Source organism: Equus caballus, chromosome 17, assembly GCF_041296265.1.
Source record: "Equus caballus isolate H_3958 breed thoroughbred chromosome 17, TB-T2T, whole genome shotgun sequence".
NCBI classification, from domain to species: domain Eukaryota; kingdom Metazoa; phylum Chordata; class Mammalia; order Perissodactyla; family Equidae; genus Equus; species Equus caballus.
Genome location: NC_091700.1, coordinates 31,281,537 through 31,295,967, shown reverse-complemented (window position 1 = coordinate 31,295,967; position 14,431 = coordinate 31,281,537). Strand labels below are relative to the sequence as shown.

Below are 14,431 nucleotides of genomic sequence, written 5' to 3'. Positions count from 1 at the left end.
GGGAAGGCAGGAGGGTGAAAGGGGTGATCAGGTACATATGTGTGGTGATGGATTGTAATTAGTCTTTGGTGTAATTACATGATGTAATCTGCACAGAAATTGAAATACAATGATGTAAATTTGTATAATGTTACAAAACAAAGTTACCGTAATTTTAAAAAAAAAAGAAGAGAAGGAAGATAGTTTAGAAAAAAAGGTATCAGAATTAGAAAGGAAGAAGTAAAACTGTCTCTATTTGCAGATGACGTACTTTTATACATAGAAAATCCTAAAGACTTGAGAAAAAAATTGTTAGATTTAATCAATGAATTCAGTAATGTTACAGGAAAAATAACATACAAAAATCAATAGCATTTCTATACACTAACAATAAATTTTCTGAAAAAGAAATTGATCTCATTTACAATAGCATCAAAAACAAAAAATTACTTAGGAATAAATTTAATCCAGGAAGTAAAACACCTCTAATCTGAAAACTACAAGACATTGACTAAAAAAATTCAAAGACATAAATAAATTAAAACATATCCCATGTTCATGGGTTGGAAAAATTAACATTGTTAAAATGTCAATACTAACAAAAGCCATCTGTAGATACAATGCAATTCCTATTAAGATTCCAGTGGCATGTTTTACAGAAGTAGAAAAAACTCTCCTAAAATTTATATGGAACCACAAAAGACCTTGAATACCAAAGGAATCCTGAAAAAGAAGAACAAAGCAGGAGGTATCACACTCCCAGATTTCAAGCTATACTATAAAGCTATAGCAATCAAAACAGTATGGTACTGGAATAAAAACAGATAAATGGACCAATAGAACAGAAGAGAGCCAAGAAATAAACTCAAGCATATATGTCAACTAATATTTGACAAGGGAGCCAGGAATACTCAATGGAGAAAAGACAGTCTCTTTAATAAATGGTGCTGAAATACTTGGATATTCACATATAAAAGAATGAAACTGGACCCCTATCTTATACTACTCACAAAAAAATAACTTGAAATGGATTAAAGATTTAAATGTAAGACTCAAAATCATGAACCTCCTCCAAGGAAACATAGGAATAAAGCTCCTTGATGTGATCCTTGGAAATAATTTTTTGGATATGATACCTAAAGCACAAGCAACAAAATCAAAAATAAACAAGTGGAACTAATTAAAAAGTTTTTGTACAGCAAAAGAAACCATCCATCAAAAAAGTGAAAAACAACCTACAAAATGGGAAAAAATATTTGCAAATCACATATCTAATAAGAGATTAATATTGAAAATATATAAAGAACTCATACAACTCAATAGGAAAAAAACAAATAACCCAATTACAAAAGGCACAGATAACCTGAACAGACATTTTTTCCAGAGAATATATATGAAAAGCCAACAGCTACATTGAAAAGATGCTCAACATCACTAGTCATTAGGGAAACGCAAATTAAAACCACAATGAGATATCACTTCACACATGTTAGAATGGCCATCATCAAAAAAACAAGAGATAAAAAATCCTAGTGTGGATGTGGAGAAAAGGGGCCCCTTGTGCACTGTTGGTGGAATTGTAAATTGGTACAGCTACTATGGAAAATAGAAAGGAGGACACACAAAAATATGATCCAGCAATTGCACTTCCGGGAATATATCCAAAAGAAACAAAAACACCAAGCTGAAAAGATATATTCACCCCATGTTCATAGCAGCATTATTTACAATCGCCAAAACATGGATAAAACCTAAGTGTTCATCAACAGATAAAGAAGTTATAGTGTGTGTGTGTGTGTGTGTGTGTGTGTGTGTATATATGGTATATATGCAATGGAATGTTATTCAGCCATAAAAAAATGAGGAAATCCTATAATTTGCAACGACATGGATGGACCTTGAAGGCATTATGCTAAATGAAACAAGTCAGAGAGAAAAAAACAAATACTATATGATCTCACTTATATGTAGAATCTAAAAAACACAAACAAAACTCATAGAAAAAGAGAACAGACATGTGGTTGCCAGAGGCAGAGGACAGAGAAACAGGAATTGGAGAAAGGTGGTCAAAAGGTACAAATTTTCAGTTATAAGACAAATAAGTTCCAGGGTTGTAACAACTTAATGACTATAGTTAACACTGCTGTATGATATACAGGAAAGTTGTTAAGAGAGTAAATCCTAAGAATTCTCATCAGAAGGAGAAAATTTTTTTTTCTTCTTTTCTTTATATCGTATCCATACGAGATGATGGATGTTAGCCGAACCTATTGCAACAATCATATCACAATATACATAAATCAAACCATCATGCTGTATGCCGTAAACTCAGACAGTGATGTATGTCAATTATTTCTCAAACAGGGAAAAAAAATTAAAAGCTTCTGTTCTGAGAACAGAAGACAACATCAAGAGAATTAAAAGACAAGCCACAGACTGGGAGAAAATATCCTCAAAACACACATCTGATAAAGGACCATTATCCAAAATATACAAAGAACTCTTAAGACTGAACAATAAGAAAACAAACACCAAATTTAAAAATGGGTCAAAGACACCTCACTAAAGAAGATATACATATTACAAATAAGGATGTGAAAAGATACTCCACACCATATGTCATCAAGGAAAGGCAAATTAAAACAACGAGATACCACTGCACACCTACTAGAATGGCCAAAATCCAGAACACTGACAACACCAAATTCTAGTGAGGATATGGAGCAACAGGAACTCTTATTCATTGCTGGTGGTAACGCAAAATGGTACAACCACTTTGGAAGACAGTTTGGAGGTTTCTTACTTAACTAAACATACTTCTACCATATTGTCCAGCAATCACGTTCCTCAGTATCTACCCAAAGGAGCTGTAAACTTACATCCACACAAAATCTGCATACAGATGTTTGTAAGACCTTAATACATAATTGTCAAAACCTGGAAATAACCAAGATGTCCTTCAGCAGGTGAACAGAAAAGTAAACTGTGGTACATCCACACAGTGGAATATATTTTATTCAGTGCTAAAAAAGAAATGAGCTATTAAGCCATGAAAAGACAAGGAGGAATCTTAATTGCATATTACCACATGAAAGAAGACGATCTGAAAAGGCTGCATATGGTATGATTTCAACTGTATGATATTCCAGAAAAGGCAAAACTATGGAGACAGTAAAAAGATCAGTGGTTACTGGAGCAGGGAGAAGGGGTGTGGGCATGGGGGATGAATAGGCATAGCATAAAGAATTTTTAGGGCAGTGAAAATACTTTTTATGATATTATAATGATGAATATGTCATTATACTTTTGTCCAAACTCATAGAAGGCTCAACACCAAGAGTAAACTCTAAGACAAACTATGAACTTTGTGTGATTATGATGTATCAATCTAGGTTCACCCTTGGTAAAAAAGTACAATTCTGGAGAATGACATTAATACCAGGGGACAGTATGTACATGTGGGGAGAGAGGGTGTATGGAAAATCTCTATATCTTCATCTTGACTTTATTGTAGACCTAAAATTTCTCCAAAAAAACAAAATCATTAGCAAAAATTAAAAATAATTTTAAAATTTTTAAAATAAAAAGAATTTCAAAAGCAATAGAAACTGTGCAGAAGAGAAGGTTATGAGTTTTTATTTGGGGCATACTGAGGTGGAGACACTTTCCACATGTTTTGAGTATATGAGCCTAATTAGAAGGCAGCTAGAGAAAAAGTTTTGGCAATTGTAAGCCTAGGTAACAAGACCATGGATCTAGAAACAAAATAAAATAAAATCCAACAAAATTACAATACTAAAGTAACTAGAATCTCCTGACAATACCTTATTAATCCTTTTCTTAAAGATTCCACTCACTGCACATAACGGTCATCATAGCCAGGGGCAAGAAAGGAAGAGAGCCTTGGGAGACTCTTAGCATTATATCCACTTTCCATTAGGAATATTCTAGGCTTCTGAGGATGAGCTGTGAAGATTCAGGCATAGGGCAATATTCCTTGTAAAGGCAAGTAATATTTGTTTTTAGTTTTCCATTACGTGATTATCATAAAGTCAAAATGAATGGAACAGTTTACCTTACTTATTTTCAAAAGGAATGTAAAGATAGAAAAGTTTAAAGAAAATAAAAGAACGCTATTCCATGAGTAAAATAACAATACCCGCTGTTACAAGATATGAGTGAAATATTGCAGGATAGAGGATATGGATATGCAAACTAGAGGAAAGTTAAGGCAACAAACTCAAGAACGATGTGTCCATGTGGTTGCTAAAATTTCTGCAAGGAATAACTCATAGTCTCACCTTTGCCAAATCAGTGTTTTTTGTTTGTTTGTTTGTCAAAGATAAAGCAGAAGCCTTGCTTTAAGGCAGCAAAATTCACACAGCAAAATTATGTGTTAAAAACTGAAAAGGCACAAAGTAATATAGTATTAAAAATAAATTTCACTAAAATTAAAGGAAAGTTTTCATGAAAGAATTATTGTAGAAAAGCAATCATTTATTATGACAAACATTGTAAAAGAGACTATACGAAAACAGTTTATTTGAAAAGTCAATGAATCATAAGTCGTAAGTCTAGAAGAAAACAAAATGTCCTTTCTTATTGACAGCTGACATACTCATTAACTTGCTAGATTTACTATAAACTTTATTATTAGGTATTCTCTGTAAAGGCTCCATGGAGTAAAAAGGAGTTGCCTGACAAAGAAGAGACGACTATTTGAACATTACATTATACTTTCCCTATGTTTCAGATAGGATATTTAACGTATTTTAGTTTTTACTCCTTACAAATTAACTTGCACTGAATTTAATGAAATTCAATATAAATTCCATTTTACTCTAGTTAAATCTCACTAAACAAATTATTTGGTTTTTTTCCTGCATAGTAGTATATGCACATCAAATACACTTTTTGTGTGTGTTTTACTTCACAAAGAACGTTTTCATTAATAATTTAGTAAACTTAAAAAAAAAGGCAAACTAGTAAATATATATAGAAGTGACAGACACACAATCTTTCTGCAAAATATAAAGAAAATAAAGGGAATACAATTTGATAGGTATATATTTTAAAATATTTAAATACTTTTGGGAACCAAATTAATAATTATATTCTACATATAAGAACAACAACCTCCATAAGAGAGACAATCATTATAAACAAGTACTGATTTCACTTCTTTTGCCTACCGAAAGCACACACATTTCATTTTTTATGTTAGTTTGGTTAAAAGTATGCAATAAAATTTTCACATTATATTTATAATAGGCACTCTTCCTTGAACTAAAAATCAGGAAACATGGTCAGACAAAGGATTTTTATGTCATTTTAAAGTATAAAGGGAAATCTGGTTTAGGTAATTAAACATTGAAATATTGATATTTCCAGGTAATTTTGTTGGTTTACATATGATAATAGTGTTAATCAGGACTTTACAATGAAACTTCTAATTATTAAGATGGCAGCTTAATTATTAAGGCAGTTACAAAATTCAGAATAATTACTGGAACAACTTTGGTTACCAAGTTAGCGTTTAAGAAAAAAAATCTTGACCTAAGTTCACTAAACAAATTAACGAGTCATAAATATCCACATTATAAGAGGATTCTTAATGATAGGATCATTGACATAAATGCTTTATGAGATTCTCTAAATTTTTTATATCTTATATTCCATCAAGCAGTCTACCAAACAACCTGTATTTATCATAATTTAAAATAAAAGGACCACTTTTATGAGAAAAATATTTATATGCTTACAGAAATTCATTTAAATTATCACTTGAAATTGATTTTGTTTATAAAATTTATCAAAGTAGCATTAAAAATAAATTTTAATAATACAAAATTATATCACATTAATAGATTAATGTTTATTTACTGAGGAAAGAAAGAAACCTCATTAAGTGCCTATTATGTCCAGACACTATGATACTTTATATATACTATCCTATTTTAATTCATATCACAATCACATAAAGCTGGCATCATTAAAATCACTCCACAGATGGCAAAAGTGATTCTCAGAGTTGTTCAAAATGGTTCAGAGTGAGGGCTTTGGAGTCAGGCTTTCAGGAATAGAATCCTGGTTCTGCCACTTAAGTCACTGTGACCTCAAGCAAGTTATTCCATTTTTCTCTCCCTCATCAGCAGAACAGGATTAGATAAGATAATACAATTACAAACAGTGACTGGCACATAGTAAGTACTCAGTAAACACTGTGTGCTACCACTACATGCCCACAGACATCCCCAACACCTAAGAGCAGAGAGTACGAACAGAACACCGGTTTGAGCCTTAATCTGTCTCACACAAGAACTCCTGCCCATTGCACCACAGTCTCTAAGGAGAACTACTTAGTGTAGTTTTCGTTGTTTGATTATACAAAACGTTATTTTATCTTGTGCCAGAAAGTACATGTTTTTTTAAAGCAAATTCTTCCTAAGTCCCTGAGAGAGGAAGATTTTTGTTTTGTTTTGTGTCACATATAAAATTTATTAACACATGTTCTTAAAAAAAAAAGGAGAGTGGGCCAGATTTAAGGACATGTCATTTGCAGTCAATATATATGATCATCCAAATCAAAGTAAAACGAAATTTCTAATTTATTGAGTCATTCTTAGACACAAAATATGAAAGATATGATTACTTCAAGATTGGAGTTATACTTCTTAAGATAATTTATTAATCATTTATTCATTCTTTTAGTCATTAAATTATTTCTGTAATGTCTAGTGAAAGGCAATTTATTTAATTATTGCTTATCATCTAGTCCAATATAAAATAATAAAATAGTTTTAGTCCCCGAGGAATGAGAAAACATCCAAATAGCTTTCATCACTTGGCAGAATTACTCAAGGTGGCCACAGTACTTGAAAATCAATATGAATAGGATGAAATCACAACAGTAAGTAAATATTGGTCTAATTTACTTATTCAAAAACAGATCACATCAAAAATACTGTATGTGTTGTCACAATATTTATCTACTCCTTCTGTTGATTAAATTTTGTGCCATGATAAAAGCTAACCACACCTTAAAAGGCAATAAAAAGCGTTACTCCTGGAGATTTAAATATTAAAGTGGTAGCTATAAAAAAATCCAAAACTCAGCTGAAGAAAAATCATCTTAAAGCTTCTAGGCTTTCTATGACTTGGTATTAGCTTCAAAACTTGAGTTAACACATTCCTCAATTTTAAGCCACTGTATCTAGAAAATGAGGAAATAATTCAAAACCAGTTTTCATCGATACAACTGCAATTCAAAATGTAAGTTCTACTTGATTACTTAAGTCATTCTCTATTGTAAATAACATCATTGGTAGAAGGAAGTTCAAATATAAAGTAACATGGCACCTATTATAAAAACCAATTTCTCTAAGATTGATGATATATAATATTTTTTAATATACAACTGTAGTATTAAGAGAAAATCTTGATCACCCAGCCCATTGTCATTATAATAACAAAAACTAGCACGTACTGAGTGCTTAATATGTCAAGCTCTACATTTTACAGCATTTAATCTAAATAACCCAGTGAGCTATTATTATTCCAATTCTGTAATAGTGGAAACTGAAGCACAAACTAAAACACCCAAGGTTGCACTAATAATAAATAGTAAACTCAGGATTTGAACCCAAGTCTAAGGCTATAATATGTAGCCTTCATGATAAAGCAAAGCCCCAAAATTCTCCTGCACAAATAAAGCCTATTTTTTAAAGGCTCCAGAAAATAAGATTATTCCTTCAATAAATAATTTCAATACTAAAGTGCCCTATATAGAACAAAACTCATCAAGGTTTATAACAATGGTATACTACTGCCAACAGACATAAGGCTTACAGAAACAGTAAAAAGTTTCATAAAAAGGGAATATTGAGTAGAGGAAAGTACACAGAAATGAAAATGCTTCAGCTTGAAACACAGAAGGAAGAGACATAACCTATTTTAGTGTTTAGCTCAATTTCCCCAAAAAGTAATTAAGAATTAGATAATACAGATCTTCCTCGACTTATGATCGGTTATGTCCCAATAAACCCATCCTAACTTTAAAATATCATAAGTCAAAATGCATTTAATACACTTAACCTACCAAATATCATAGCTTAGCCTAGACTACTTTACATGTGCTTAAAACACTTATGTTTAGCTACAGTTGGGCAAAATCATCTAATACAAAGCCTCTTTTATAAGAAAGTGTTAAATATCTCATGTAATTTATTGAATACTGTACTGAAAGTGAAAAACAGAAAGATTGTATGGGTAAAAATGGTTCTAAGTGTATCAGTGTGGCTAACTGGGAACTGCCCAGCATCACGAGAGAGTATTATACCACATATCATTAGTCCAGCAAAAGACCAAAATTCAAAATTCAAAGTATAACTTCTACTGAAAGTGTATCACTTTCGCATCATCATAAAGGTGAAAAATCCTAAGTCAAAACATTGTAAGTCAGGAATCATCTGCACTGCAATTTTCGTCATGTATTTATTATGCAAACAAATTTTCAAAAAAAGTGCATATCAAATTTTCTCTGGAAGATTTAAAAATTTCATATAGATTCTCAATCATCTAGCACAATTTAATATTGATTAAAAATAAAACGATATATCCCATTTCAAGATCTCATTCATCCATAGGAATTTATGATATACCTGTAAAACAAAACATTCTATCAACCCTTGCCCTATAGCTAAGACTGTGTTCTTCAAATAGAAGGAGAAATCCATTTAACAATGTGCCTTTAACATTACAAAAACAAAAAGACTGTATCACTGATGCACACACTTGTCTATAAGGTCCCCTTCAAAACTTTAAATAACGCAAGTCTGTATTACTGATATACACAATTGTCCACAAAAGAGCCAACCTCAGACATCAAGGGCTGTGAAACATTTAATGAAAAATATTAGATAAGAATCCAAATAGCACATAATTGAATCATAGGGCAGCCTGGAATTGGGTATGTATTATTATCATTAACGAGGAGAGTCATACCTTTCTTATTATGTTTGCTATTGGCTGTAAACTAAGAACATATCCACTACTGAAAAAGCTGAAGTTATTTATTACAGGGAAAAATTAGGATGAATGATATAAAAAAATTAAAAACAAACAAGTCAAAATGAAAATCAGAATGCTGACCCCTCAAACTGTCTTTTATTTACATGATGAAATAAATATAATTTAAATATCAAAATATAATATAAACAGTAAAATGAGTTTTGAAGACAGGCAATGAAAAATAACCACGTGCCTTGGATGAATGGACCAGATAATCTGTTAAACATGATTTTAACACTAAGATTTTATAAGGCTATTCATAATGATATAAATTATTGTGATACTTTTAGTTGGAGCATTTCAAACTGTATAGTCTTTCTAAATTTTCTTTACAAAGCAACAAATTTCATTTCATGTTAAAATAATTATGGATTTAATATTAATTCATAAGGAATATTTAAATTACACATAGAGTTTTCTACTGGCTACTTTAACTTCTTTTCACAGCACTTATTAGGGTTTTAAACTATTGATCATAGTGTGTACTGGTTCACTAAGATGATAGCAAAATATTTTGAATTTAAATCCAGAACTGGGATTTAAAGTTTCAGTTTTCCACTAGGCTGATCTGCCTCCCAATGAAATTATTTAAGATCTCATAGCAAACTAGTATCACAGCAGGGCATGACCTCAGGATTCCTTTTCACTTCAAAACTCCAATCGTTTTTACACTATATTGATATAAAAGAAAGCATGACCCATACATGGGAGCTGAATTTTGTAAACATACAGGTCACATTTATACTTTACATAAAGATGGTCCCAACACAGGGACATTATTATTAGTAATACTAAAAGAGAAGTTTGTTAATAACTAATTTAGATAATAATATGACAAAATCGTGTTACATTTCAATAGACTTTAAATTTTTCCCATTTTAGCTTCATTCACTAGTTTTTCTATCAATTCAAAATTGGATAACCCATGGAGAATTTCACATATATGTATAAACACTAATGAAACATTCCTAGATTATCATTGGAGTAAAAATTAATGTTACCTAAATAACTTTCCTTTTAAATTCTCCAAGCATAGCAAAATACAGAGTCAAACAGCTGTTAAAATTCACATTTAACTTCTTAAATATATGATTCTAAGATATAACATTAAATCAGTTTGTTGCATGAGGTACTTTTTAATAAAAAGGAAGGAAGCTATAAAAATTTAACATGAAATCAATCTTATTAGGAGATATTTAATTTTCATGTAAACATGGATATGCCACTTGCTAGATTTGGGTTCTCAAACATAAGATATATATATATATAAAAAAGCTAGTATTAATTAATATTGTGCTACTTTTATGATAATAGCATTATAAAATAACACCAGTACTTAAGATATAAATTATGTAACTGTTATTAAATACTATTCTTCCAAATAAACTTTACCCTAGTAATTTTCTTTAACCTGACAGGACAATCCAAACCATGAGTATTTGCAAAGGATAAGGTCAGGACTAACATTCTTTCTCAACTGCATATTATAATCACTATGCTATATCTGCTAAGAATTTTTTATTTATTATCAAGGAAGTCACTCCTTTATGGTAATGAAAATCTAAGAGTCAGGTTTTCTTATACTGTATAAATATATATCTGCCTTAGTCCTAAAGAAAATCTCATTAGCACTTCAAGGATAAAAACCAAATATCATAATACATTTACACAGCACTCAGTATACCATGCATAATCTAAGTGTGAAAAACCATCAGAAATTTCACATTCAAAGAGAACTTACCAGACAGTTGTTTCCACTTGACTGTCATTGAGCTGCCGATTGTCCAGTTGGGCAAAAAGTGGGAAAAGCACTTGAATCCCTCCAATTGAATGAATTGCACTATGAATTGAATGTGTTACTATAGCTTTCACATCCTATGTTCAAAAATAAAAATGTTTATTAAATTTCTACAGCATAATGTTATCACTATTCCCTTGTTCCAAATAACTTTGTAAGAGAATTAAATGAGAGAGACATTTTAAAAGCCCTCAATTATAAAATTTCTGATACACATATAAAATAAAAATTAAAATATCTTGGCTAATCACTTTTAAATCTGAAATTCTTAAGTTGAGAGATTTTTACACTAAAAGTAAGAAGCTATAAGTCAAAAGATATTCTAAAATAAGAAATACTATTAACAAATTTAAATAGAGGTAATTTTTATGTTACAGAACAATACTAATATGTTCTTAAAGCAAAGTACATTTTTATTTCTGCCTGTTCAGCCAATCAATTTGTTTTATTTCAAACAATATAGAACATGCATGTTAACAGAAATGACAGATTTCCTACTAAGGAGAGAAGTCCAAGGTAAAGTATATTGCCAAAATAAAGGAAAGCAACAAAAATATCATTCAAATATCTAGAAAAGCAAACAGCAATTGTAGATTTACAGATGAGCAATGTTTAATATGTAAAATACAGACATTTGTTAATGCTGATGAAAACTAACCTACTATTCACTCACCTGGAGCATTAGAGCGTGTGGGGAATGCACAAAAATCGATGCATTTTCCTTTGGTGATGATTCCAGGCATAGCTGAGCATCAGTGGCCTTAGCGTTATACGTAAATGCAATACTACTTGCAAGTTTCCCATCATACAGAACTTGTTTATGATGTTCTGCCAAATGAATATCACTCTCGGATTTAAACTTAAAGGTGCTCTGAAAAAATAAAACTAAATTAAACACTCTTTTTAAATGTAACATACTAAAACTCTAAATTGTTAAAGCAAAGAAACATTTAAGATAATAAACAATTTATTGTGACCTTTCCATGTGTCAGGCTCTTGTCATAGCATTATATTATTTTGTCATTATCACTTCAGGGCTATCACTTCAGTTCAGCTAAATTTTATTAAGATAAACGTAGTCATATCTTAACATTCACATTTTTATTGTTTTTGATATTTAAAAAATAATTTTATTAGAAAAAATATAAAGCCAAATGATATTAAGTGTAAATAGGATTTTGCTTTAATACTTTATAACATAAATTTAATTTTTCTTGTTGACATTTTCAAAAGTATTTATATAAGTAAATATTGCCTGGCACATGAATTACTTATATAGAAAAACGACTATCATTTGAGACTATAAAAAATGTTTATATGCAAAAATATTTATGTCTTTACTATAAAAAGGATATCAACATATTGAATGTCAATGCTACTGGACAAAAGTATCACAATAGCCATGCTAAACACAGAAGAGAAGTTCATTAAAACTTGCTACCAGTTTATATGAAGGAAAAGAAATAAAGATGTACCAGCTGTAATAAGAAAGGTATTGAAAGAAATGCTTAAAATTTCTCTGTAGATCTGAACTTGACAATGAAAAATAATATTTAACCTTTCCAACAATCATATGACATCAGTATTATTATTATTTTTAATTTGCAACTCTGAAAACCAAATTTGAGAGAAATTAAGATCTAGAAGGGATGGTGCTATGACAAAATGCCAAGTCTTCTGACTCATAGTAAATATTAACAGATTAATAGTGAACTGATCTGGATTATAATCCAGACTCTGCCATTAATTATCTCTTATTTAGGGTCAAACAAATCAATTAACTAACACGTGTCCAATTTCCTCACTGTAATGTTATAGTAAGATTAAACGAAATGTTCCACACTCAAGTTCTTACAGGAAGCAAATACACAAGCATATAAGTGAAGAGGGCCAAGTAAGGACTTCAAACTAGAGAGAACACGTCCTGTCTATAAGTGATCCCTAGTGCTCAGCTCAAGTAATCATTGTACCATGTTGAAAAATTCCATATTTTTCAAAAGAAACATGAAATCTGGATTTTCATTTAAAATCACTAATTTTTAACTTAATCCAAATATTTTAAACCATCGTGCAGATCAAACATTTCAGGCCAAATTTAGTCAGTTTTCTACTTCTGGGCTAGTATCTAAAGAGCCTTTCTAACTTGAATCTGAATGCAAACAGTTACTATTAGGCATATGCCAAGATAAGAGCTGCATGGATAATCAAAAATTTGTGTACATTTGGTTATGGATGGAACTTTTTACTTTTAAATGTAAGTATGCTTATATATTTCAATATTAGAAATAAGCTAACAAAATCACACTATTTGGGATCAGAACTTTTGTTCTCTTCTTAATTAAATGGAATGCAGATCATTATCTCCCACCTCAAAGTTTCAAAATTTAATCTTTTTTTATAACTCACAGACTCACTTCCCAAGCTAGAGGTAAGAGTTAGATTTAAAATACGTCCTGGTTTAAAGAAAGATTCTACTTCTGTCCTTAACGTACTAAAGAATAGGTGACAATTACAATAGAAAATTGAAACAAAGAATTAAAAAAAAATTTGAATAAAATTATGTTAACTATATTAGATAGTAATAATGGCAATGTAAAACACACCTAACTACCTTCTTCACTGGTTGCCTTGGTATTGTAAATAAACACTTTAATATGTATTTCAGTAAGATCAGAAATACTCCAAATGTTTAATATTTGTATTTCTAACCCATTTTAAAGTAAAATTGCACAAATATGCTAGATTTTGACTTATCTTGAAGAGTACTCATCAAAAGCAGAATTAAGTATTTTGGAAGAGTAAAACATAGGAGTTAATTTGTAGAAATAAAATTATTTAACTGAGAGAACTTGGAGAAGAGTATAAAGGACAATGTAGACACCGGAGAAGCAGACCAAATAAGAAAGAGGAAAGACTATAGGAGATGGATGAGCCAAGGGCAGAGGTGGAGGTTAATCAAATAGAGCTGTGCTGCCTCCTTATGCTGATGATATTATACAAAGAAAGGCAATGTGTAAATGATGGGAATAGCAATTGGAGGACATGCAACATGTGCTCTATCTAGTCGTTACATTTTAAGGATTTTCTGGATTTGACACTAAAAGCAAAAGCAACAAAAGCAAAAATAAACAAGTGGGACTACATCTATCTAAAACGCTTCTGCAGAGCAAAGAAAACCATCAGCAAAATAAAAAGGCAACCTACTGAATAGGAGAAAATATTTGCAGATCATATATTTAATAAGGGATTAATACCAAATATATTTAAAAAGTCATAAAACTCAATAGCAAAAAACCAAATAACCTGATTAAAATATGGGCAGAGGATCTAAACAGACATTTTTCTGAAGAAGACATACAGATGGCCAGTAGGTACACGGAAAGGTGCTCAACATCACCAGTCATCCGGGAAACGCAAACCAAAACCGCAATGAAATATCACCTCACACCTGTTAGAACAGCTATTATCAAAAAGAAAAGAGACAACAAGTATTGGAGAGAAGGTGGAGGGAACCCTTGTGCACCCTTGGTGGGAAAGTAAATTCGTACAGCCACAATGGAAAAAGAGCATGGAGATTCCTAAAAA

General features: G+C 30.9%; 1 protein-coding gene across 13 annotated transcripts in view; it reads right to left on the bottom strand.

Moving 5' to 3' along the window:
* Positions 1–14,431, bottom strand: part of NBEA (neurobeachin) — a 671,317-nt gene that overhangs the window by 563,186 nt on the left and 93,700 nt on the right. For all 13 annotated transcript variants that reach the window (XM_070240236.1, XM_070240226.1, XM_070240227.1 and 10 more), the window contains 2 exons: positions 11,520–11,717; positions 10,790–10,923 (listed from right to left, as the gene is read on the bottom strand). In XM_070240236.1, coding sequence (XP_070096337.1) covers positions 10,790–10,923; positions 11,520–11,717 — 332 coding nt within the window. The remainder of the gene's footprint in view (positions 1–10,789; positions 10,924–11,519; positions 11,718–14,431) is intronic.